This window comes from Stylophora pistillata, chromosome 2, assembly GCF_964205215.1.
Source record: "Stylophora pistillata chromosome 2, jaStyPist1.2, whole genome shotgun sequence".
Lineage (NCBI taxonomy): Eukaryota > Metazoa > Cnidaria > Anthozoa > Scleractinia > Pocilloporidae > Stylophora > Stylophora pistillata.
Genome location: NC_142520.1, coordinates 47,332,906 through 47,356,566, shown reverse-complemented (window position 1 = coordinate 47,356,566; position 23,661 = coordinate 47,332,906). Strand labels below are relative to the sequence as shown.

Here is a 23,661-nt window from a genome sequence, read left to right as displayed (position 1 = left end):
ACTGATACAAAAATTATTTCTGTATCTCTTGTCCTAAGCGAGCCTTGATCGCACTGGGTGAGGGGGTAGGTAAATGGCCTTGAATTATCATAATGTCGAACAATCGTTTTAATAAATTATTCAGTTTGAATGTTTCTTAATTCGAATAAAAGGCGTCGCCTCTCTTCTCCGAGCCCAACAACCGCTTTGCCTTTAAAGAGAACAAAAAAAAAAAAAAAAAAAAAAAAGCCATGAAAAGGTTATTTCACAAATTTAATTCCTTCGGAACACAACTACATCAATCTATTTTTTTATAATGACACATTCCACTAAATTTAAAGGCGCAAATGTTTATTTGTTTGAAAATGGATACTTCAGCAGCTAACCTGTTTTTGTACACATAATTACAAGTACAACATTCATTTAAAAACATATTCGAACATAAATTCTCTTCAAATTCTCAGTTCTTTTCTGTATAAATTGGTGGGGAAAGCTAAGCTTTGAACTCCACCTCAAGACAGAGGTTTTATCACTTTAATTCGTACTTTTCACATGACTGTAGAATAGCACGGTATGAGTTTGGTTCTTTAGCGCGTATTGTCGACTACGACGCCTTTGCGCTTTTACGAACGAGTAGAGAAAGACCGAGTGTGGCTGAGACGCAGTTTCTGAATTACTTTATACCACTTCAATGAAAGTATTGTGGCCGTTGCTAGAAATGGAGTCCAACTGCAGAAATGGTAACAGAGCTGAAGAACGTATGCGCACGCGCTAGATTTTCCCGCAGGAAAACTGATTTTGAGTCGTTTGCCTTGTTGATTTTCAATTCTGTTGCTTATAGGCGTCGTTTTCCTTGCCGCTTTTGTTTTACAGAAAACTTCAAAAACTTTGTACACTTCTTAAATATTTTCCAAAATAAATTTTCTCGTTTAAAACTTTGGAAATAGGAAAATGTCTTCGACGACAACAAAATGCCTTGGTTTCAAATGTTAGCTCCTCTTTCTTTCCGCAAATTTCGCTAAATTTGAAACCACGTATGCTTGAGCCCGCGTTGTTGACCGCGCACCTTTGACGTAACATTTCGTTATTAAGCTCTGTCATGAAAGGTAAGTTACACCGAAGAGGTTCGAGTGGTGACGCCTGATGAAGACGTATTTTAGTCTGAACTATTTATATTTACAGACGTCAGCAAGACAGGGTACACCCAGAGCTATACAAATAACAATTGTTTTCTTCAAAATTTAAAATTACATTGTCTCGGCTGAAACAATACCTTACTAGATGAACTTTGCAAGATAAACAAGTTAAATATAAATCAGAGCTGGTACAAATCTTCAGTATAGTTTCGAATGAAGCGGCTATAATTGTGAGTCACTTTTGTACGTAAGATTATTTTCTTCCGTGAGAAAACGCCCGGGAAAACTCTGTTTAATCGTCATAAAAAATAGTTCTCGGTGCGCTGGGGCTTGAAGGACGACGAGACGAGCTTGAAGGTCTTCTTAGGTTTTTCACTTTAACTTTCCTCTTTGAAAGCATCCGTGCCTAAAGAAAACAAGAAGTAAAATGAACTAGAGAGGAAATTTCGAGAAGTGTTCGTTAGCCGTTTTTGCTCTACCAATATATATATATATATTGTGGGAGGAAAAAGACAAGTAAACTACAAGTTCATCCCTACAAGCCTGTTTCGTGGTCGCCCACTGACGAGTGGGCGACCACGAAACAGGCTTGTAGGGATGAACTTGTAGTTTACTTGTCTTTTTCCTCCCACTCATCAGTTAAACTCCATACACACTGAGGCATCGTGACGGTTAACTCTAACTCAGCAACGCGATTACATGACATTGTTTAAAAAAATTCAAATCTTGAAAACCGCGCGCGCGCCAATAACAGCGTTAAGAATACCTGAGAATATATTTTCGCCGATGTCTACAATTGGATATTATTTCACTTCGCTTGTTTAAAGAGGCTTCATGTGGATAAGACAAGATAATAAATTTCTCAGTGAGGCATAAATTGCAACGTTTTGTGGCATTGGAATATGATCTAGCCCTAGCAATAACTTTCCATGAAATCGAATAGTCTTCCCTCTTCTCCTTTAGTTTCCACAGGTACTTGCTCAGCTCTGTGTCATTTCGCCGTCTCTCGTGGTTGAACGACATTTGGTGGTTGCGCCATCTAGTCTTAAAATCTGTCGCTGTGAGGCCAACGTACGTTTCAGTTTCTTCCCTGGTGTCGACTGTGGCTTGGTAGACGACCTCGCTTTGCAAACATTCCCCTCCTAAAGGGCATTCGTTTTCGTTCCTGCATTTGCACAATCTTTGGGGGCGGCTATCTTCGGACATTTTTGCGTTCCTGATTGTGGCTTTGTTATGCCCGTCTATGATCTGTTTCATATTTGGTGTGCATGAGTAGCTCAGTTTAATGGTGTTTCTATTGAAAATTTTCCTCAGTTTGTGGGTGACTGGAAAGCACTTGTCAATAAGGTTAATGAACGCTCTGCCAATGTTGGTCTGTACGTTTCTGTTGAATGGTGGGTTAAACCAAATTATGTTTCTTCGCCTTTTGGTTTGGTATTGCGGTCGGTGCAGTTCCGGTTCAGTGAAGTGCAGCTTGTATGTGTAGCCACTCTTGTGTAACGCGTCTTGGTAGTCTTGCCCAAAACAACCTTAGAATTACCATCGAGGCAAACAAGTAAATCATCAACTTTCTCGATATAACGCTTGACCTGATAACCGGCAGATTCGGACCCTATTCCAAACCAGCAACTACCCATCTATACGTACACAGCAAGTCTAACCACCCACCTTGCATACTACGAAACATCCCCGAAGCAGTTAATAAAAGACTTTCTGAAATCTCTTCTGACGAAGACATGTTTAACAAAGCCGCACCTCCCTACCAAGACGCGTTACACAAGAGTGGCTACACATACAAGCTGCACTTCACTGAACCGGAACTGCACCGACCGCAATACCAAACCAAAAGGCGAAGAAACATAATTTGGTTTAACCCACCATTCAACAGAAACGTACAGACCAACATTGGCAGAGCGTTCATTAATCTTATTGACAAGTGCTTTCCAGTCACCCACAAACTGAGGAAAATTTTCAATAGAAACACCATTAAACTGAGCTACTCATGCACACCAAATATGAAACAGATCATAGACGGGCATAACAAAGCCACAATCAGGAACGCAAAAATGTCCGAAGATAGCCGCCCCCAAAGATTGTGCAACTGCAGGAACGAAAACGAATGCCCTTTAGGAGGGGAATGTTTGCAAAGCGAGGTCGTCTACCAAGCCACAGTCGATACCAGGGAAGAAACTGAAACGTACGTTGGCCTCACAGCGACAGATTTTAAGACTAGATGGCGCAACCACCAAATGTCGTTCAACCACGAGAGACGGCGAAATGACACAGAGCTGAGCAAGTACCTGTGGAAACTAAAGGAGAAGAGGGAAGACTATTCGATTTCATGGAAAGTTATTGCTAGGGCTAGATCATATTCCAATGCCACAAAACGTTGCAATTTATGCCTCACTGAGAAATTTATTATCTTGTCTTATCCACATGAAGCCTCTTTAAACAAGCGAAGTGAAATAATATCCAATTGTAGACATCGGCGAAAATATATTCTCAGGTATTCTTAACGCTGTTATTGGCGCGCGCGCGGTTTTCAAGATTTGAATTTTTTTGAACAATGTCATGTGATCGCGTTGCTGAGTTAGAGTTAACCGTCACGATGCCTCAGTGTGTATGGAGTTAACTGATGAGTGGATCAACTTTTGTTGGTCTACGAAACAGGCTGTATTAAAATCCATATGTGCGTCACTTGAGTAGTCCATTTGCTACTATATATAGCTCCTTCATTGTCGAGTACTGTCATGGATCCTACGTTGCCTATTTCGCTTATATATATATATATATATATATATATATATATATTTAAATCTCTTAGCAAGAACTCTGACTAAAGTAGTCCGGTTATAAACTTTAACTGAATTCTTGGATGTCCATGTTCAAAAAAAACATATGTTTCTTAGCTAAAAAAAAGATAAGATTAAATTGGTTTCCGTGATGTCCCACGTGCAACTTTATCACTGAGATCCGAGCCTTTTATTTTCTCCGGCCAGTAGTCTTTAACAAAGTTATTACACTGTTTTCTGTACAATACCTGTGTTAGTATGGGCCGCACGATCACATTACCCGGAGGCTGCATCCAAGGTTCACCATCTATTTGTACAGGCATCTCTGATTTTAATTTGATATTTATCTGTAATAAAAATCATAATAATGGATAAAAAAAAGGATCGAAGTGCGTGAATAAAGAGGGTCAGTTTCTAAAGAAACTGTGCTGCTGCGTAGGTGGAGATATTACAACATACTTTGGTTTTACCAGCTGAGTTGATATTATAAATTGACCACCATGGAGGGTGTTTGAAGCTGACGTTTCGAGCGTTAGTCCCTCGTTAGAGCGAATGGTGGAATTGTGAGTTGTGTATTTTCTATACAGAGAAATGGAACTACGCTATTGGGGCAATTTTGCTGTCTTTGAGAAATTGATTCAGGCTCATTAACACCCAACTGCATTCGAAATCGTGTCATTGCCTATACTTATTGGTTACTTGGGCAAAATACCCTATTTTTCCTTAGCCGATGTTCGAAAACCAGAGCTCGCGCTCTTTCTTCTCAGGGGGGAACGAAAAAGAATAGCCCACGTGTAGCTATAGCCGTACTCTTCCCGCCCCGTGGAGAAACGAAAGGGAGGGTACGGTTACACGTAGGCTTGGGGAAGGGTGGAAATCATTCTTCGCCAACATGGTCATGTGAAAAACAAGAAGGACAAGATAACAATAAGGGAGAATAACTCACTTATGGCTTCATTTGTTTACTAGATTACAACGAAAAATCTTTACCTGGCCTCCCTGTGCCAGTCGGATACCAGTCCTAATTCCACTTTGAATTTGACCCTATAACTAAAAAAAAAAAAAAAGAAAAACACTCATCTTCATATTTACTGCTAAACGAAAACGTTTCCAATCCATATACGTAAGAAATGACAAGGCTGAGTACAAAAAATAAGGCAGTTGGTAGTGAAACATCACGTGGTGCAGATTAGAGAGAACTGTATAGAGAATCCACCTAATGTTAGGGCATAAAAGGCAAAGCCGGTAGTGATTCTGACTTACCATGTGCATGACTCCCTGAAGTCCAACTACCTCTACAAGACCGTCACAGTGACAAGCTGAGGCATAACCCTGCAAACAGAGTCAACAATTCTCAACTAAGAGTCGAAGAGGAATCCGGGATCGCATCTGTTTTGATTAACTTTGCTTTGTGATTGGTTCAGATATCTCAAGTCACCATCTGAAGTAATCAGGAACAAAACCAAAACCACCGTGTTTTGGTCATTTGCAACATCCGTACTCACAAATGATGGCGTTCTCGTTGGCTACATGTACTTGCAATTTTATCTTTTCTGGTTGGCCCTTGTGATTACTTCTGTGTTGATCATGTTTACTGTAGATGTTCTCAAACGATATATCGGTCGGTATATCGGGCGAGAGTCGGTCGATACTCGACTGATACTCATGTGAGACTCGGTCGAGACTCGGTCGAGACTCGGTCGAGACTCGATTGATATATCGGCCGAGATGTATGTCGGCCGATATAGCGATTGACTCGACTGCGTGTTTTTAAAGACCTCACTTGCCTGGGACAAGATGTCAAGATTTGTTCAAAAGCTTTCTGGTGCTTTGAAAAAAGACAGAGATCAATGCTAAATTCAAGTCGTATTACATACATCTCCTTTGTCTGGTCCCCATGCATCCGTACCTGCTCCCCAACTAGTCGGACAAAAAAAATTATAAAAAATTAAAGGGAAAACTAAATACAAATGAAAATAAAATCCCTCACGCGTATAGAAGCGATACTCGCACCTGCACTGCTACCAATGAAAAATCAGAAAAGAAAACTTTAAAGTTCAACTTTAACTAGATTCGAACCCATGCCTCCCAGCCAGATACATTCTGGGTGCTACACCCGACTGGGCTGCAAAGTCACATGATTGGCGCGAGACAATTAGGCCATTTTCGATTTATTAAAATTCTAACATGGCTTTGAGGCTTGGAGGTCTACAATTAAAGAAATTGATTATTCATCCCTCAACCTCGATGTTGTTCCTTTGTTTTGTTCCCCCAATCCTGGCAGCCAAGTTTGAATTTTGATACATCGAAAATGGCCTCTTTTGGTACGTTCTTCGTTCCCGTAAAGGAATCAGATTTTAATGAAATGAAATACATCATGTTGACCTAAATTAGTACTCAGGATGAAAACTGAGCATCTTAAAATTACCCTTTGAAACCGATTTTAATCCGTTTTCTCAATCCACTCAATTGGAAATTTCACCACTGCAACACTGATTCGAACTCTTTTGACTGACTTCAACTTCCAGCTTTCACTAACCTGCCTATGTTAAGATTAACAATTCCTTCTAGTGTTGGTAAGTCAATTTTTTTGCCATCAATCTGTAGCGAAACAGAAAATAACAAATGAAGATGCTAAGAAACGAGAGAAAGATAGATCACTGGAACCGTAAGGAGTACAACAGGCAAAAAAGTACCAAGGAATACTCCAAAAACCATCTCGTTCGGGCGTTAAATTTTTAAGACAAACGTCTTCAACTACTTGGCGTTCAAACACTCAGTGTTGAATACAACTGACAAACGATGATGATTCTAGGACAACACTCAATATTATATGAGTTAAGTTTGAAGGCAACCATGTAAGCTATTCCAATATCTTCGTTCTACAGATTAATCACCTCTATTTCGACTTCGTGAGTAAATGTCCGCGAGCAGCCTTTGACCATTTTCTTTATCCCTGCTCTAAAGTAAACTCCTTTGTTATGAAGCCTGAAAAAGGAAAATCACAGAATCAACGAACTCTTACTAACAATAAATCATAAAACGCAAGGTCGAAGTTTTCTAACCTATCCACTTTCAAAAGCGCTTACGATGGAAGTTAAAATCTATTGGACGTTTGACTGCTCCGTGTCCGTTAATAACCTTTGGAGGGTGGGGAGGGGGAGGTAGTCGGTAAGACTTCTAAAATGATAAATAGAGTCGGGCACGCACATTCCCACAGACGAATTCGAAATACAGATGACAAAGAGAACAACTCAGAAGACTATGAAACATTTGTTATCCATTGCAAGTGCCATCCAATAGCCTTAGCAATCAATACGGTTCCTTAAATCGAGCGGATGTAAAACTACTGTAACAAGTAGATTTACTTTTCTTGCATCCTCACCTGCTATGGAATTTATCAGGTGCTTCCTCTCTCTGAAGATGAAAATCTAAACAAAGCTCAGCTCCAATTCCGATGCCAAAGTAGTTATTCATCGTAAAAATACTAGGATCGTCCTCTCTTCCTCCCATCGAACCAAGTGCGCTGTCGTTTGACAGTGTGTCAGGAACGTTAGTATCCACGGAGTCAAACATGACACACCATCCATCAAGAAACACTTCGTCGTGAGCCTGGTCAATGGCCATGAGTAGCGATACAGGACTCTCGCCGCCAGAGTAACCACTTCCCCAATGGAGGATACGAGAGAGATCATTACCTGTACTTTTACGATCTAATTTAGTTTCCCACACATTATCTATCCACTAAGAAGAACAATAGAGACATCAGTACATGCAACCTGAGAATCTCATCCAACTTCCATCTGAATCTGTATCCACTAATGAAATCACCACAAAGAAATTATATATCGCGAGAGGGGAGTGGGCATCAGTCCTTCCCAACAGAGTATAAAGAGAGAACATTACAAATTGACTGAGGAATCTTAAAAATATTAAAATCCCAGATGGGCGATGAGTAATGGCCTGTCCCGAAGTCGAGAATCTCAGGCAATTTCCAGCTATTCTCCATCTACTATGCTCCGAGGAAGGGCTAACGATTGAAACAACAGCTTTTCAAAATGCGCCATAGCGGTTTGTCTATCCCTGTAAACCTCTAGTTGTCAACCACGCGCTGGAAACGCTCATTTTATTGTCACATGAAGCATTAAGCTTCGAATAATTATCGATGATCGTTCATTGATCTTCTTTTAAATACAAAGGCTGTTGAGGCCTAAAAAATTAAACTGGAAAGTTTGCACGACTTTTTGGAGTGTCCATCACTTAGAAGCACGTGAGGCAAAGTCGAGGTTAGTTTTAGATTTCCATCCGATTGACCAAGTTTGTCGCAAGAGTCTTGAGATCGATCACACAGCCCAGTACAACAAAACCTACATAAGGTTTTACGTTCGACTCTGAAAAGAAATTTTCTCTAACTCGCAGTTTACAGGAGTCACTTGTAACAATCCACTCACCAGTGCCAAGAGGAAGTACTGCTGATGCAGGTAACTTACACTTCAACTCTTGAACAACATCATCCAAACACGACAACACCCAGCCAACTGTCCCATCGCCCCCACAGATCAAGACACGAAAATCAGGAATAGATCTGAAAGCGTAAAATCTGAAACAAACACAATAATCAATTCTAGACCACGGGACAAAGATGAGAGAAGAAAACACGGCTCGTAGCATTGGGTATAAAAAAGCTCTAACCAATCAAGATGCATCCTAAACGACAAAATTCGATTTTGATCACTTAATTTTTGTTATGTAAATACACAAATCATTTTTGGAACCTCTACGTACTTAGTAAAGAATAAACTTCAACTTCAATTGCAAAATACAGTTTTCTAGATACGAAGGATAGGAGTTTAACATACCCTAATAAGGGCCTCTTTCTGTGAGGCTGTACACTTGATGAGGGTTGAGCAGTCTCTGGAAAGCTGCTGACATGTCGGCCCCTTGACCACCTCCACTTCTAGAGTTAACCAGTACTACAAGGGGTTGGCTTCCAGGGGGGAACAGCCCAGGCTACAAGAAGGAAGAAACAAAAACGACAGGATAAGCATAACTCCTTTTGTGATTCAGGTCAATCTTTTTTTTTTTAGCTTTTTTTTAAGTACTTCCAGAATACTCTAGAGAAAACCTTTGCTCTTGAATTTGCAGTTACTTACATGAATAGTCGGTAGGACTCTTACAAACAGCTCTTTGTTGTCCATAGTGGAGTTTTTAAATTTATTTACAGCATCTGCTGCTGTATCAGCGGCAGGAAATGACCCTAACACCATACATGGAAAGAGTTACAATGTCAGCATTGGGTGACGTAATTGACGGTAAAAAACTACAAAAACAAAAGGAAAAAATAAACTTCCTCAGTCATTTTTGTCATATGACCAGCTTCGCGAGCGAGTGTTTTTATGACATTCCTGATTTCTGATTGACAAAAGCGGCGGTTCTACTCTCGCAGGATTGTCTATCGAATTCCACAAAGTAAAACTCAATGAGTTATCTTTGAGTTATCAAAGATAAGTCATTGATATCTATCAATTGCATTATCTTCCATCCACGGCGTAAACAGATTGATCTCTCCAAAGTTAACATCTATATAAATAACACTCCTGCAACCCGGGTGGAGAAATGTCATTGTATAATTAAATGCAGCCGGTTTACATGTCACGTAATTCTTAGGCAGTCTCGTATGTCACCAGGGAGCAGTAATGGAATTTCAAAGTAAGCATTGCAGTCTGTCAAAACGAAGAAAAGCATGTAAAGCATTAAATATGCAAAAAACAAAAAGGACATAGCACTCGGTCCAAATGCTTTATCAAACAGAGCTAATCCCGCTTTCTTATGAATTAACAATAGGACAAAATCTTCAACGAGATCAAAGCCAATCAGAACACAGGATTCGCCTTATCTTGCCCACCGGCACTGCCAGCGATATTTCGTAAATAAACCCCTTCGGGCAGCTGGTATGTCGGCTGATAAAGTCCTTGGCTGAGAGATTGTCCAAAAAATGAGTATTTGGCCGAGAAGCGAAGCCTTGAGGGCAAATATGAAATTTTGAGAACAATCTCGACTCAGCCAAGGACATTATCAGCCGACATACCAGTAAGCCAGAACAGGGTTTATTTATTTTATGACCCTCCCATTAATTTCCACATCGCAATTAAACTGCGCGTAAACAAACAAAAAAAGCCAGTGTGATCTGATGGCGAATGCGCGTGATTGACACGAGCAAGCAAAACAAAAACAAAAAAACAGTTTGGTTTCTTTCCATGTAAATAGGAGAACGGAAAAGTTGAAACTCTTGTGTTGACTATGTTTTTTCTGCATGGAAAAAAATGGGAGGACAAATATCGACGCGGACAGGGGTTATTGCGTGATAACTGTGCAGTGATTTTGCACCACGTGACGTATAGTAACCAATGAAATCGCGCCAAAATTAAAGGGTTGGTTATAAACTGTAATAATACTAAGTCTTGTGTAAATAGATTCATGCACTGAACTTTGGAATCTAGTAGCTCACCATAACTTGGAAACACACTTTTCATCTCACAATATTCCATAGCTGCAAAACAATTACATACAATCTGTTCACTGAAATGAAGAAAGAGGATGAGAACAACCAAAACCAGAAACCGTCCTCAGAAGATTCCAATGCGCAAGTCATTTGGCCACTAAAATGTCTCTTGTCAACTCGTTCCCAAACCTCCGTTCTCCTTGCAAAGTGGAATGAACGTGTCAGGTTGTCAAGCGAACGAGGACTCAGGGGACGAAATTAATCTCGCATAAAACAAAGTCACTTGTCTATAAGCATCTCACAAACAAACAAAACAGAACTCACTTTCTCCTAGAATGTCGCCAATCAAAGTTTTGTATTTACTTGGTTCCAGGCCTACTGGGAGACTGCCAACACAAATGCATACACTTCCCAAGGGTTCTAAGTTTTGCCTCAAGTAGAATCTTGTGAGTTTCATTTTCCTTACAGACTTCTGCAAAGAAAAGACGTTAAGTCAATTTTATAGAGAACCTACGATCTTCAGATAAAAGCAATATTTGTTAATATATATCATTAGAAATCACTTTGCACTTATCAAAGAAAGTTATAATTAAAGACAGAATAGCTGGAAGCACGAACTTATATAAAGAGCAAAATTTAATATGGCTATATAATCCGGCAGAACTTTCCTGGTTCTATACATTCTAAAAAGAATTCAATCTGGTAAAAATAAAAATCCAGATGGCCATAAATTTGAGAATAGCCACCATGATTGTAACTTTAGAGGAAGTCAATTGGAATGTGAAAAGACAGAGAAGTGCCTCATTCAGATGATTAAAACAAACAAACAGACAAAAAAAAGAGATAGGAGAATTTTGGGAGAGTCCAAAACAAAGAAAGGGGTCAACTTTCGTGAGTGAGGAGGGGAAGGCGATTTCCTGAGGAACGTTCACTCAGTTGAGGAAATATAAAGGTAATATTGTAGTCCGCGAGGAAAATGTCACTTACATTGAGAACGTAGAAGAAGAAGTATCAAAGTCCTCCCAATTGATAGCCTTTACAAAGTTCAAGGGCTTATTATTAATTTGAAACAAAAGCTGAAAATTGCATGCATTCCAAAGTCCAACTGATTAATACAAAAATCTTACTTTTCTACTATCCATCAAGGATTTCCATGGACAGTCATTATGTTCCATTCTTCGTTCATGGACTGATAATTCAATAAGAATAGAAGTGGTGTGAACTGGCACGTTAATTATCAAAAGTCTTAAATTTGAAATTGAATGCACTGCATGGAGTTCTATGAAGAATTTGCGAGTAATTTTCTACAAACGCTTTCATGTATTTTTACTCGCGCGTAATTTGCGTGTGAATTGCGTGCGTGTAATGCTGCTATTCTTTCGGTCGATATTGTGTGCAGTATTGAGTTAATAACTAAAGCAAATGTCCTTTATCACATTACGACCTCAATTATGAAAAATGAGTTTAAAAAATCTACATAAAATGGGATATGTTACCTCCTTGAGCTAGGTGTACTTCAGTCAGGGAAAAGTCATTTTCATTGGCACCCTGTGCATAAGAATTAATTTCATAGTTAACAAAAAAACCAGAGGAATTCCATTCAAACTTCACTCAATTAGTATTTAATTTATTTTAAGTTGCATTAAAAAGCAGTCCTGTGTGATTGTCAGCACCATGGGAAAGTTGTACAAAACAGTATGGAGAGTATGCAATTACTGATGTCAGGGTGTAAAAGGGTTAAGAGTATGGCCTGATTCAAATGGATCCTTTTAATGACATGAACATTGTACCAGCCAATTAAAATTTAATAATGATCATTATATAATTACAATTACTCACTTTATCATTCCAGGGTAAACTCTTATATATCCTTTCCATCTATCTGCACTCTGTAGTGGGGAATTGATTAAAAAATGAGAAGAGAACAAGTTTAAATATCTAAAAGCAAGAACCATGCTGACTTGTAACCTTGTTTACAGGAAAAATATTATTTAAAAAATTTAATATGATAAGAGGACAGCTAGGAAAGCTAATCAGGCTGGGTAACATACTGGTTAAATAAATCAAACAGTAATACTTAGATTTTGGGTAGTTGACTACAAATGAAAGAAGAAAGACAAAAAGGAAAAGAAGAACAAAAGGTGTGAGGTAAAAATAGATAAAAAAATAATATCCAGATATAAATTAACATGGTAATAATTAAGAAGAACACAAAGTACTACATACACTATTACAGTTACTGTAGTAAAATGGACATATCCAACAATATGAACCCTTTAACCCTAAGAGTGATCAGCATCTAATTTCTCCTTACAGTATCACCCTTGACTCAAACATTAAGGTCAGGAGAATAACAGAAATGATCAACAACTACAAAAGCTCTTGATTGATAAGCAAACTCTCCCTGTCAGCAATATAGGAAATGTATAGAGAACAGTATGGAGAATATGCATACTGATGTCTGGGTGATGGGGTGTAAAGGGTTAGTAGTAATATCATGTGGTCTAATTAGAATCTGACTGGTTTAGGAGAAGGTGCAAGATAATTAGACACGGTATATCACTCAATCCTCTACTAAAAACCTGTCAATGTGACAGTAATGTAGTTGAAACCACATCAACCTGAATATATTTAGAACACTTTCTTGGGCCAATATGTCATGACTACAATATAATCCTACCTTCATTCAAAGGAAGATTAAAGGTTTGGATGAATTTCTTTCAACAAACTGATGAGGTTTCTCTTCAGGATCAAGGGTACACTCATTCTCTTTAAACAGCAAGAGAAAAAATCATGGTAAAATTAAAACACCAGAAATATGCTGGTTCTAGAGGACTTTCTAGAAAACAAATGCACCTTGTAAACATGGATTATTTCAATCAGATTTTTAAAAGAAATCAACCCTTTTGCTCATGAGTGATCAAAAATTAATTTCACCTTACAAAAAGTGATATGATGACCAGCAAAAAGGTGAGGAGAGGGGAAAACATGTCAAACTGAGGCAGATTTCAAAGCAGTTTCTTAAGGATAAAGTTATAACTAAAAGAATGTAAAGCAGACAGTGAAGAGAGTGGAGATTTTGAACTTGAGGGTCCTTGTTATCTCACCTTCATCAACAGCTCTTGCAAGGTAATAATTGCTGGGATCATCTGTGACGTGAAATTTTTTCAGGGTTTCTTCCTAAGAAATAATTTAAAAAAAAAAAAAAAACACAATAATGCTAAAATTTGAAGCTGTAATATATTATAATACCTTTTTGCTAATAATAGTCTACATCAAGTACTTTGCAAACTACAGACCCCACTGCCAAACCATTCACCTACCTCAGCTTTTTTAGATTGAAGTAACTTCTGGTCTTATTTCAACTTAATTATTTCAAACAAATATATTAGAGTGTTACAAGTAATACACCTGAGTTGCATACTCACTAGAAAACACAAGCTGGCTTCAGCTGTCCTTGGAATCACTATGTTGAGTCCCATACCAGTTCCATATCTTCACCCAATCTTCCCATACCATTCCCAGATATGGGTCATTATATGGCCCATGTTTTACCATATCACTCCCATACTTTTTCTTTGGTAAGGGTTTTTTACAAAGTTTTGAATCTGTTAAGTTGCCATCATAAATCTTTAAAGAAGTTTCATCTATTACAAGGAATGAAATTTCTTTTACTAGTGCTATAATATAATATTACTTAGCTAAGCATGTATATAAACATCATTATGAGATTCCATGAATACAGAGGTTGAGGGAAGAACTATACTTGCTACAAATCAACACATCCAAACACAGTCTGGTAAGTATCTATAATTTAGCTGTACTAGGTAATATAGTAGGCAATAGCATGATTCGTGGTCACCATGGTTATTTAATTTTGCAGTAATTAACCACTTTCAAGTGATCTTCCAAAATTGTCCAAAATACGGCATACCATGAAGGGGTGAGTGCATGATATTTGGAAAATTTTGAAAATTAATATTAATAATAGGCCAGTATTATTGACAAATACCACCCATAAGTCATGCTATTATTTGTTTATATTAATAGAAGTGAAGAAAATTTTGGTAATACACATACAGGAGACTTTTATTTTGTTGCAATTGGAAAGACAAACACGGGCGTCAGCATTCATAACAATCTTTCCTCACCATGTTGTCATTGGTAACCTTGTTATTCCATCCATTTTTGCCATTATACCACAATTACAATGTAATGGTGAATTGCTGTCAACCAATCAAATCTCTGAAATTTCTTGCCTTATATAATAAGTGATAAACTCATACCTGCATCAAAAGATAAACTGCTTGTGTCTGTATTATGGCGTGGGTCATCTGAGACTATACCACCATTATCATCTACCATACCAGTCTGCATACTTATGGATAATAATTGTTTTAATAAAAAAAACGCCTCCCAGATGTTAGACAAATCTTCTTGACTTTATTTTGTAAGAAGAAACTGGACGTTACAATGTAAAGATATTAGATTATGGTATATTGGCTCATATACCATAATGGTTAAGCTAATAAAAAGTCTTGAATTGCATTATCCAATGATCCAGTTTTTAATAATAAGTTATTAATCTAACAGATAAAATGAGGGGAGGGAAGAATTACAAGCCTCATGGCTCACCATTAAATGAAGCTCATCCCAGCTTCAATGTAAAACAAACAGAAGATTTCAAGTGACTAGCAGTACAAAAGTCATGTAATTACAGGACTCAACACTAACTGTACATGTAGCCGCAACTAGCCACAGACTAGTGGAAATTTAGTTTTGGCCAGGGGTTTTCACTTTCCAATAGCCAGCCTGCTAGTTTGGCTCCTAAACTGAAATTGTGGTAACATCTAAGTTGTCACCAGTCACTTGCATACTGATCAGATGCTTTTTGATAGTAGGTATCCATGCTGCAGGAATTTCAATTTCTGTATCTCTATACTCAGATGTCTTAGCTTTGCATATAAGTTGAACAGGTCAAGTTAATATTTATTTTATAACCCTTCGCCACAAGCGTGAGTGTTCTGCTATAAAACTCAACAAGTTTTCAAGTTAACAAAGCTAATGAGATGAAATGAAAATTAGAGTATGTTGTTTGATTCTGCTACAGAGTGTAAAAATAACATAACTTACAATGTATAGCACACACAAAGTGGTAGACTGATAATTTGATCTTGAAAGTACAGTGTGTAATGGCTATCTGATTAAATCAATCAGAAATATCAAACTATGTAAAATAATAGGGCCGGTTGATTTTAGACAAAATTTAACCTTTCTTTAATTATACTGAATTCTAAACTATCTTGAATTTGGCTAAATATTTTACCTCAATGTTTATTTTTGTGGGCAGTGTACAGAGGACTGAAAGCTAGAACTGGAAGAAGGTATTAATGTTAAAGGAAAACAACCTGCCTATAGAAAATAGTACATGACTGGGTAAAATTAACATGATTAAATTTCTTAAATCCACTTACCAGGAGACAACATTTAGACCTCCTTCCCTGGAAAGTTTAAGTGAGATGTGTCTTTGTATTGCCTTCTTTAAGTCACGCACTGTTGCATTTTGCATGACAACTATGGCTAAGGGTGTTTTAAAAAATGCAGAACAGTATATGTACACACTGCATATAATTATAGAACCATCAAATAAATAACATTCTGGGCTCAGGTGTTCAAAGAGTGATTAGTGCTAACCCAGGGTTAAATTTTAATCCAGGTTTCTATATTTCTCTATTCAAAAGCTGTTTTAGGATAAATTTCCCAATTCTTTTTAGAGCATTCAGTCATCAAATTATTTTAAAGCACTCAGATCTGTGATTGAATTTCACACTAACCCTGGGTTTTCTTAACCCGCTTTTGAACAACCTGGCCCAGTTCTTTTGGATTTCATCTCTGTATGTCCATCAGAGTTCCCTCAAGAGTTAATTATATTAATAATAAGTAACATAGTTATTGATAATTATTCACCAAAGTAAAGTTAATAGTGGAGGATATGAACCAATCTGCAAAGGGCTGAGGTATTAGAATGCCTGCCAATGTTTCTTACACTGGAGTAAAAAATTGTTTTTAATTAGTAGAAACCAGACCAAACAAAAATTTAGTTTATTTCCATCAGTATACCAAAACATGGTCAGGAATGACCCACTCGACATGCAATTCTGTCTGTTGACTGTTCGGAGGTGAATGGTACTTAGCAATCAATTCTGATTTAGCCTGTCAATGCACAAGAAAGGCACTTTCCACGTTACTGTATAGCACAGGTGTATATCCTTAATATAAGAAATTACTGGATGAGGTTGGGTATGATATCATGATTTATCAAAACCAAGGTCTGAGTTACCCGCCAAAGCCATAGGGTAAGGCAGATAACACAGACACAAGGTTTGGCGATTCATCAAATCATGTGAAAACCAAATTCAATAATCGTTTTATTATACATTAATGTACATTTTTAGGACAATCTGCAAAATAAGAGACTTCTGTGAGTAATTGCAAAAGTTTGAGAACATTACACAGCTGGTCTTGGAAACTAGGCAGCCAGACTTTGCTGAGTATGATGCATATAATACCTGCTGTAGATATTGGGTCATATGCTATTGTATATCGATTGAAAGCTCTCGACGACCTGAGTTAAATTTTTCATGGTAAGTCTAATATATAATAATATTTTCCTTATTAATATTAGTTTATTTTGATATTATGCTATTTCTCTATCAATAATTAAAAGTCGTTCCACGATTAAAAATTCTACGTTAGAAAACATTTGAGGTTCTTCTTACGTACCAAAGTGCCTTGTTCATCTTGCTGACGAACGTTTACAACAATAGCGCGGCCATGTTCCAGTGCAATCTACGAGTTCACTTCATCGAGCGTTGGTTCATTTGGCAATCCAATAAGCAATGTACCTCCCATTATCTTTCCTAGTTTTTCAGTGAAGAGAGCCATCACTTCTGGATGCGATGGAGAGTCAATCTTTTTCTCCAATTCTTCCAGGTTCCCTTCGTCCGCCATATTGACCTGAGATTCATTCCCAGGTTTTCTCGAGATTCCAATCAGAAAAGTTGCCTGGCTCTTTAATTTTTGCCACGATTAGCTTACGGCCAACGTTTTATCTACACTCGCAGATAACGTAAATTGGATAATGATCTCAAATGGAGAACAACTTAGGATTACTATTCTGTAGTCTTTTCCTTTTCCTATTATGAGAGTACGTCTCTTGTCACGTTTACGGATACGAACTCTAATCTTTTTGCACTTATGTAACTCTTCCGTTTTTAGCACAAAGACACTAAGAAACTTTCAATGACTTGCAATTAAATCTGTTAGCGCGCTTTGTTTGATTTCCATTCAGTGACTAGCGAGTATCCACTCGAAGCTAGCTACATAAAGCACTGTTCATTTCTATTTCCTCTACGTCAAAGTGTAAGAACTAAATTCGCCTTCTATTAGCAAGTAGTTCAGTTGCGAGTCACTGTAGCGAAAGCGGCATTTCGGAGCCGAACGGAGTTTAGGAGTTCTCTACCCCGGAGTCAAGATCCGATGTAAGTTACGCTTGAAATATTCCTCATTTTTATCATTTCTAGTTTCGTAGTCTTTCGGTTTTCCTTATATCGAGCCTTCATGTATCCGTTCCATAGTTTTTACCGCCTGTGCTGTACAAAGACTGCCAGCTTAAGTGAATAAAGAGTTTGATGCTGCTGCTTGTCTAAAGTTTAACAAGTAAACCTCAAAAGGAAACGTCAGAAACCAACGCTCAAAACAGTCTATGATTACAAAAAAGTAGATTTTGACTTATTAAGAACGGACTTTGCTGCTGCCCCATGGGGTATCTGCAATATCTTTGACGATCTGGACGATGCTACTTGGGCTTGGAAGTGTTTATACAAGGACATAATGAAATCTCATATTCACGCTCGACGAGTAAAGATAAGAAGTGGAAGTCTACCTTGGATGAACTCTTCCATACGTAAAGAGCTGAACAAACGCTATAAACTGCTTCTTAAAGCACAGCAAACACCGAAGGGCTCACAAGCCTGGATAGATTATAAGGCAAGAAATCACTGCAACAAACTCCTTAGATCAGCGGAATCAAATTACTGGCTATCAAAATTTAACGAGACAACCTCTGCTAAAGATTTTTGGAGGACAGTAAGATCTTCTGAGGGAAAGCGAACAACTACGAATATCGGTCCAATTAAAGATAGTTCAGGAGTGATTCATTCAGACGATACATCAAAAGCCATCGCTTTAAATTCCTTTTTTGTTAATGTTGGAAAATCCCTTTCGAAATCAACACAAGATTCTTTAGTAAACTCTCCTCGTCAGTTTGCAAGAAATATCAGTGTCTCTCTTTATGACATAACACTTAATAAGGATCTTCTGAAATCTTCTCTGAAACGTTTGAAACCTGGCAAGGCAAGTGGACCTGATGATATATCTAGCAGAGAGTTGAGTCTCATTGGAGATGCATTTTTAGATTGCTTTATGCCACTGGCTCAAAGAAGTATTTTGGAATGCAAATTCCCGAGCCAGTGGAAACAGGCACAAGTGAAATGTCTTCACAAGAAAGGGAGCACTCTTGACTGCGGAAACTACAGGCCGATTTCCCTTCTCAGCATTCCGGGCAAGCTGTTAGAGAAAGTAGTCAGCCAACAACTTGACAACTTCTTATATGGCAACAATCTAATTTCAATAAATCAATGGGGCTTCAGAAAAGGAGGCTCAGCTGAACTTCTTTTACTCTCATTAACAGAACAATGGCGTTTAGCCCTGGATGAAAGCAATATTATTGGCGTAGTCTTTATTGATTTTCAAAAAGCGTTTGATTGCGTCAATCATACAGTTCTCAAGGATAAATTACACTCTATAGGCATTACTGGCTCCTTTTACGATTGGCTCCTAAATTACCTTGAAAATCGAAAACAATTTGTCACTGTGAATGGTTCAAACTCAGAATTGTTGGAAACAGACACTGGTGTGCCCCAAGGGTCTTTACCTGGTCCCAGACTTTACAGCATTTATTCAAATGGTCTACCCGGAGCCACCAAGAACGCTTCCGTTGAAATGTTTGCAGATGATACCACACCTTACTGCATTGGAAAAACTGTTGATGAAGGTTTATCTAATATTCAGAAAGCGATAGCCGACATAAACAAATGGGCTAAGGATAACTTCATGACTGTTAATCCTGCAAAAACGAAATTGATGTGATTATCCAAGTCAAAATTTATCGGTCCCTTACAGAAAATTTGTTTAGGGCCTAATGAGTTGTCTTTTGTTTCTAAAGCTACATGTTTAGGGATTCATATCGACAATAATCTCTCTTGGTCGCAACATGTAAAAACTTTGAGCAAACGTTTCTCAGCAAGACTGAAGAAACTCAAGCATTTAAAAGGCCTCCACAATCACATCTTAGAGTCTATTTATTTTAAAGGTATTATTCCAAGTATTACATATTCAATTGCATTATGGGGATCCTCAATGTCGCTTCAGATCCTGGAGGACATTCACATTAGAGCAGCGAGATTCATTTTTAACATAAAGGAATCTACTCTCAACACTGAAGTCCTGGCAAAGACAAAATGGAAATCCTTATCATACATCTATAAAAAGAGAATTGCAACTATAACTTATCAGGCATTTTACAATAAAGCTCCGGCTGGTATAATCTCTCTATTTACTAAAAAATCTCCGTTAAGAAATCTCAGAGACGGTCTGAAACTATACGTGCAACGACCTAGAAGTAATTTCCTTCGATCTTCCTTCTCTCATCGAGCGTCTCTTTTATGGAATAACTTACCCATGTACTTAAAGAGCAAACCGAACGTTGTTTCCTTTAAATCTGCTCTTAAAGCCAAATCTGACATTTTAGATAAAATAACATTTGATGGTTTACAGGGAATAAACAAAGACATTGTGAATTACATATATTAATGCTATTTTTATTATTATTTTCCTCTATTTATTTATTTTAACGCTACAGTCAAATGACTGTTGATTATCTTACTGGTATTATAGTTTTTTTTTTCTTACTCAGTGTAAATAATTCTTAAGTTTGTTAACATTAATATTTAAATTGTTGTAGATATATTTAAATTTGTAGGTCCACATCAGCTTTTTAGCTGCCTTCTTCTACTGACCTACATGACAAATAAAGTATGTATGTATGTATGTATGTATGTATGTATGTAACACTGTGGTGATACTGGCGAACTCCGGTGCACAACACCACGTGTCTGCGGCATCGGGAACGCGACAACTCTGGAGCCAAAAAGAAGAAGGATCCAGACACGATTGTTGAGGCATGTGAACCTTGGACAAACTACATGCATGGGCTTAAAATTAATGACAGGTAATATTTCTTTGAAATCATGCCAATCTCTAAAATTGGATGAGTTTTGACCCGAAGTTGGATTTCATCTTGTCTTCGAAAAAAAATGATTATCTATACAGGGTCTATTAAGTTGGTATTATTTGTGGGAAAATTCAAGGAATTTATTGCGATTACCTGCTTGTGCGGGTAATAATTTGGTATGCAGTCGAGAATACTACTCTAAATTAAAGACTAAGTTCTTAAACATGGCATGCATACGGGAGGACTCTGGTGAATTTTAAAGCAAAATATGTTATGGCGAAAATCAATCGATATAGGTTTGGTTAGCCAAAAGTGGATGAGGCTGTTAAGTTCGTTTTTCAAATCTAGATTGTGTTTTCCAGTTATTTCTGCGGTGATATGAACGAGCTAGATTGGGCCTTCGCGGGCCAAAGGCTCTAAAATATCACGCGATCTCTCTTCTTTTTTTTTTTTTTTTTTTTTATCCTTTACGTGGTATTAGCTTTATGGTTACTCAAAATGACGTTTTTCCGAACGTTTCTGTTGGAGAAACAGTGGAATATTAAATTATGAAAAATATTTTTTGCTGTTTTTGTACAAATACAATACAATTGTAGTCTGGGTTATTTGTGTAGGAGTGTCACGACAGGTGTTCTAAAGTAATGCTGGGAAATTAATAATTTACTAAAAAACTTGTCTCCAGGCAGGAGTGATTTTAATATCTTGGGTTTGATAATCTTGTTTGCATCATTTGTGAGAACTGAAAAAAAGATCTTATCAGAAATTTATGGAATGTTCTTTGATGGAAGAGTGCAACTGATTCACAAGTGATACATACAATGTAACTCATACATTGTAACGATGAAACATATTCCTACATGTACCAATAAAATAAACACAAGATTTTGATTTTAATATCTAGCAAGAAAAAATATGATTTGTGCCTAATAGAAAAGCAGTTCAATTACCCGAGTGTGTTTATATTGTTGAATTGAAACATATATATATTTATACACACCAAAGTGGAACAAAGGGGGAAACCTTACAGTCTCATTCCAATGTCTCATTCAGAGTTTTCATTGGCAATATAATAATGGTGGTATAAGTCAGTGGACTGAACGTATTCTCAAAATTTTGATAACAAATATTACGCTCAGGCCAACTAAAATTTTTTCCAGAAAATATGTACAGTATGTACTATAACCTGAATTTTCTCTGATCTGTGATGGCTTTCAATGTACTTATTTTATTACCAAATTTGGAAAAAGATGGTGAATGGATACTATCAATCATGTAGATTGTGTTGAATTAGTTAAGTTTTGTAAATATAACTGAGGTGTCAAAATCAAATTCAAGTGATTAGGTGAAGAGATTATTAACATTCTCTCATAGGTTTTCACAGAAAGTTATTTGATTTGTCAACTTAGGGAAGCTTCCATACGTATCTGTAAATAATGCAAAAAAAAAAAAAAAAAAAAGAAAAAGTCAAGAAGTCTTAAGAAAATTATGAGGGAGTCTGGCATTTTCATTTGTTATTTTACTTTAGGTGCTGCCACTAGAGCTGGTAAATAATGTCGTCATGATCTGACTGCACTTGCTGGCTTGTATCAGAAATCTGTTTTGTTTGCTGCACTCACTCGTTCAATATCCCATACAACTAACTTGTGTGTGTCAATACCATATAGACTATTTTTCCTTGAAGTATTCTATATGCATTATCTTTCTGTTTCAGTACAAGCCTGCTACCTGTGAGGACAAAGCAGATAATGGTGACATTGTGTCTGTTCACTATTCAGTATGTACATATATATTGTCTGCTTCTCAACTTAAAAAGGTCAATAGAATTTCCTATGAGAAGGATGTTCTCACATGCTTACATTTTTGAAAGAAAAGTTTGAACCAAAGAAACTGGAGGATATTGAGGGGGTGGGGAAGGCTTGGTCAGAATAAAAACCAAAATGCCTTCTGTGGGAGGGACAGTTATTATGTTGAACAAGACATTTTGTTTGAAAGTTCAAAGAGAGCGCAGAAAAGGGTATGGTTAGAGCCCTACACTATATACCTTTCTTCCAATTGCCATCTCTTTCACTGAAGGGCAAGAAATATGAATTTAAGTATCATGAATGGTAATTTAGGGTTCGAGGATAGGGGTTCTGTACTCACCGTTTCTTTCTCTAATCACTTTTTGCCCTCACAAACAAGCAAACCAAATAATACAAAATAGACTAAAAACAAACAAACAAATCAAAGCAATACAAAGGAAAAGACAAATCTGGTCTTGGTCCTGGCTGTTAAGAATAGATATATTCCACATCCCTTCCCAATCAAAACCATTAGTCTCTCAGCCATCACTTTAAAAGAACATGGAAGACAAATTAAATAATCACTAGGGTGCCAAGCTGTCATTAATGGATAGACTTTGCCATCTCTACCACATACCTTTTCATTGTCACTTCAAAAGACTCCCTTATGAAAAAAAAAAAAAACCAAGCAAAGCAAACAAACTACCAAAGAAATGAACAAACCTGATCTCAGTTCATATGAAAGATGTGGCTGTCATAAATGTATGGATTTCCTTATTTTCTCAATGAACTCTTGCAGGGTACTCTGGAGAATGGACAAATGTTTGACTCATCCTTAGCAAAACGAAGAGAACCACTACTGAGCTCAGCTCCATTTTAATGATCTTTAAGTTATGCCTAGGGTTCTTTAACTTAGTGTTTTGTATAAGTGTCGATTAAACGTAACTGTTTAAGCACTGAGAAATGAGACGAACATTTGAAAAAGAAGCCGTCGTTTGTGTTCACCGCAAATTTCGCGCAGGCTGCACTATTGTGAGCTGGTTAACTCAGTTCACCGTGAACGTAATGTTTACTCTCTCCATATTATGAATATGAATAGGATTATTGGTAATTATTA

The 23,661-nt window shown here is 37.4% G+C and overlaps 3 protein-coding genes across 5 annotated transcripts in view; 1 reads left to right on the top strand and 2 right to left on the bottom strand.

The window, feature by feature from the left end:
- LOC111345368 (uncharacterized) overlaps positions 1-20,592 on the top strand; it is a 234,642-nt gene extending 214,050 nt beyond the window's left edge. Inside the window, exon 11 of the mRNA XM_088749615.1 lies at positions 20,494-20,592. The gene's annotated coding sequence lies outside the window, so the exon portion shown is untranslated. The remainder of the gene's footprint in view (positions 1-20,493) is intronic.
- On the bottom strand, positions 310-8,489 carry LOC148739943 (diacylglycerol kinase theta-like). The gene is made up of 9 exons (XM_088749122.1): positions 8,359-8,489; positions 7,293-7,605; positions 6,805-6,895; positions 6,447-6,508; positions 5,785-5,827; positions 5,171-5,239; positions 4,898-4,951; positions 4,156-4,254; positions 310-1,521 (listed from the first exon to the last, which is right to left on the bottom strand). Exons 2-9 carry the CDS (start codon positions 7,532-7,534, stop codon positions 1,408-1,410), a joined length of 774 nt encoding a protein of 257 aa, XP_088605248.1. The 5' UTR covers positions 7,535-7,605; positions 8,359-8,489; the 3' UTR covers positions 310-1,407.
- LOC111335959 (diacylglycerol kinase theta-like) lies at positions 8,368-17,425 on the bottom strand. 3 transcript variants are annotated; one of them, XM_088749124.1, is made up of 13 exons: positions 17,193-17,425; positions 15,884-15,989; positions 14,696-14,787; positions 13,517-14,056; positions 13,090-13,178; positions 12,249-12,298; positions 11,906-11,957; positions 11,537-11,598; positions 10,734-10,881; positions 10,416-10,457; positions 9,061-9,164; positions 8,767-8,917; positions 8,368-8,507 (listed from the first exon to the last, which is right to left on the bottom strand). In XM_088749124.1, exons 6-12 carry the CDS (start codon positions 12,285-12,287, stop codon positions 8,768-8,770), a joined length of 597 nt encoding a protein of 198 aa, XP_088605250.1. In that variant the 5' UTR covers positions 12,288-12,298; positions 13,090-13,178; positions 13,517-14,056; positions 14,696-14,787; positions 15,884-15,989; positions 17,193-17,425; the 3' UTR covers positions 8,368-8,507; position 8,767. The 3 variants fall into 3 exon arrangements, with proteins under 3 accessions (XP_088605250.1, XP_088605251.1, XP_088605249.1); XM_088749125.1 differs by having other exon boundaries at positions 13,517-13,589; XM_088749123.1 differs by having other exon boundaries at positions 13,517-13,589; positions 13,838-15,989.
- Positions 20,593-23,661: the final 3,069 nt, after the last annotated feature.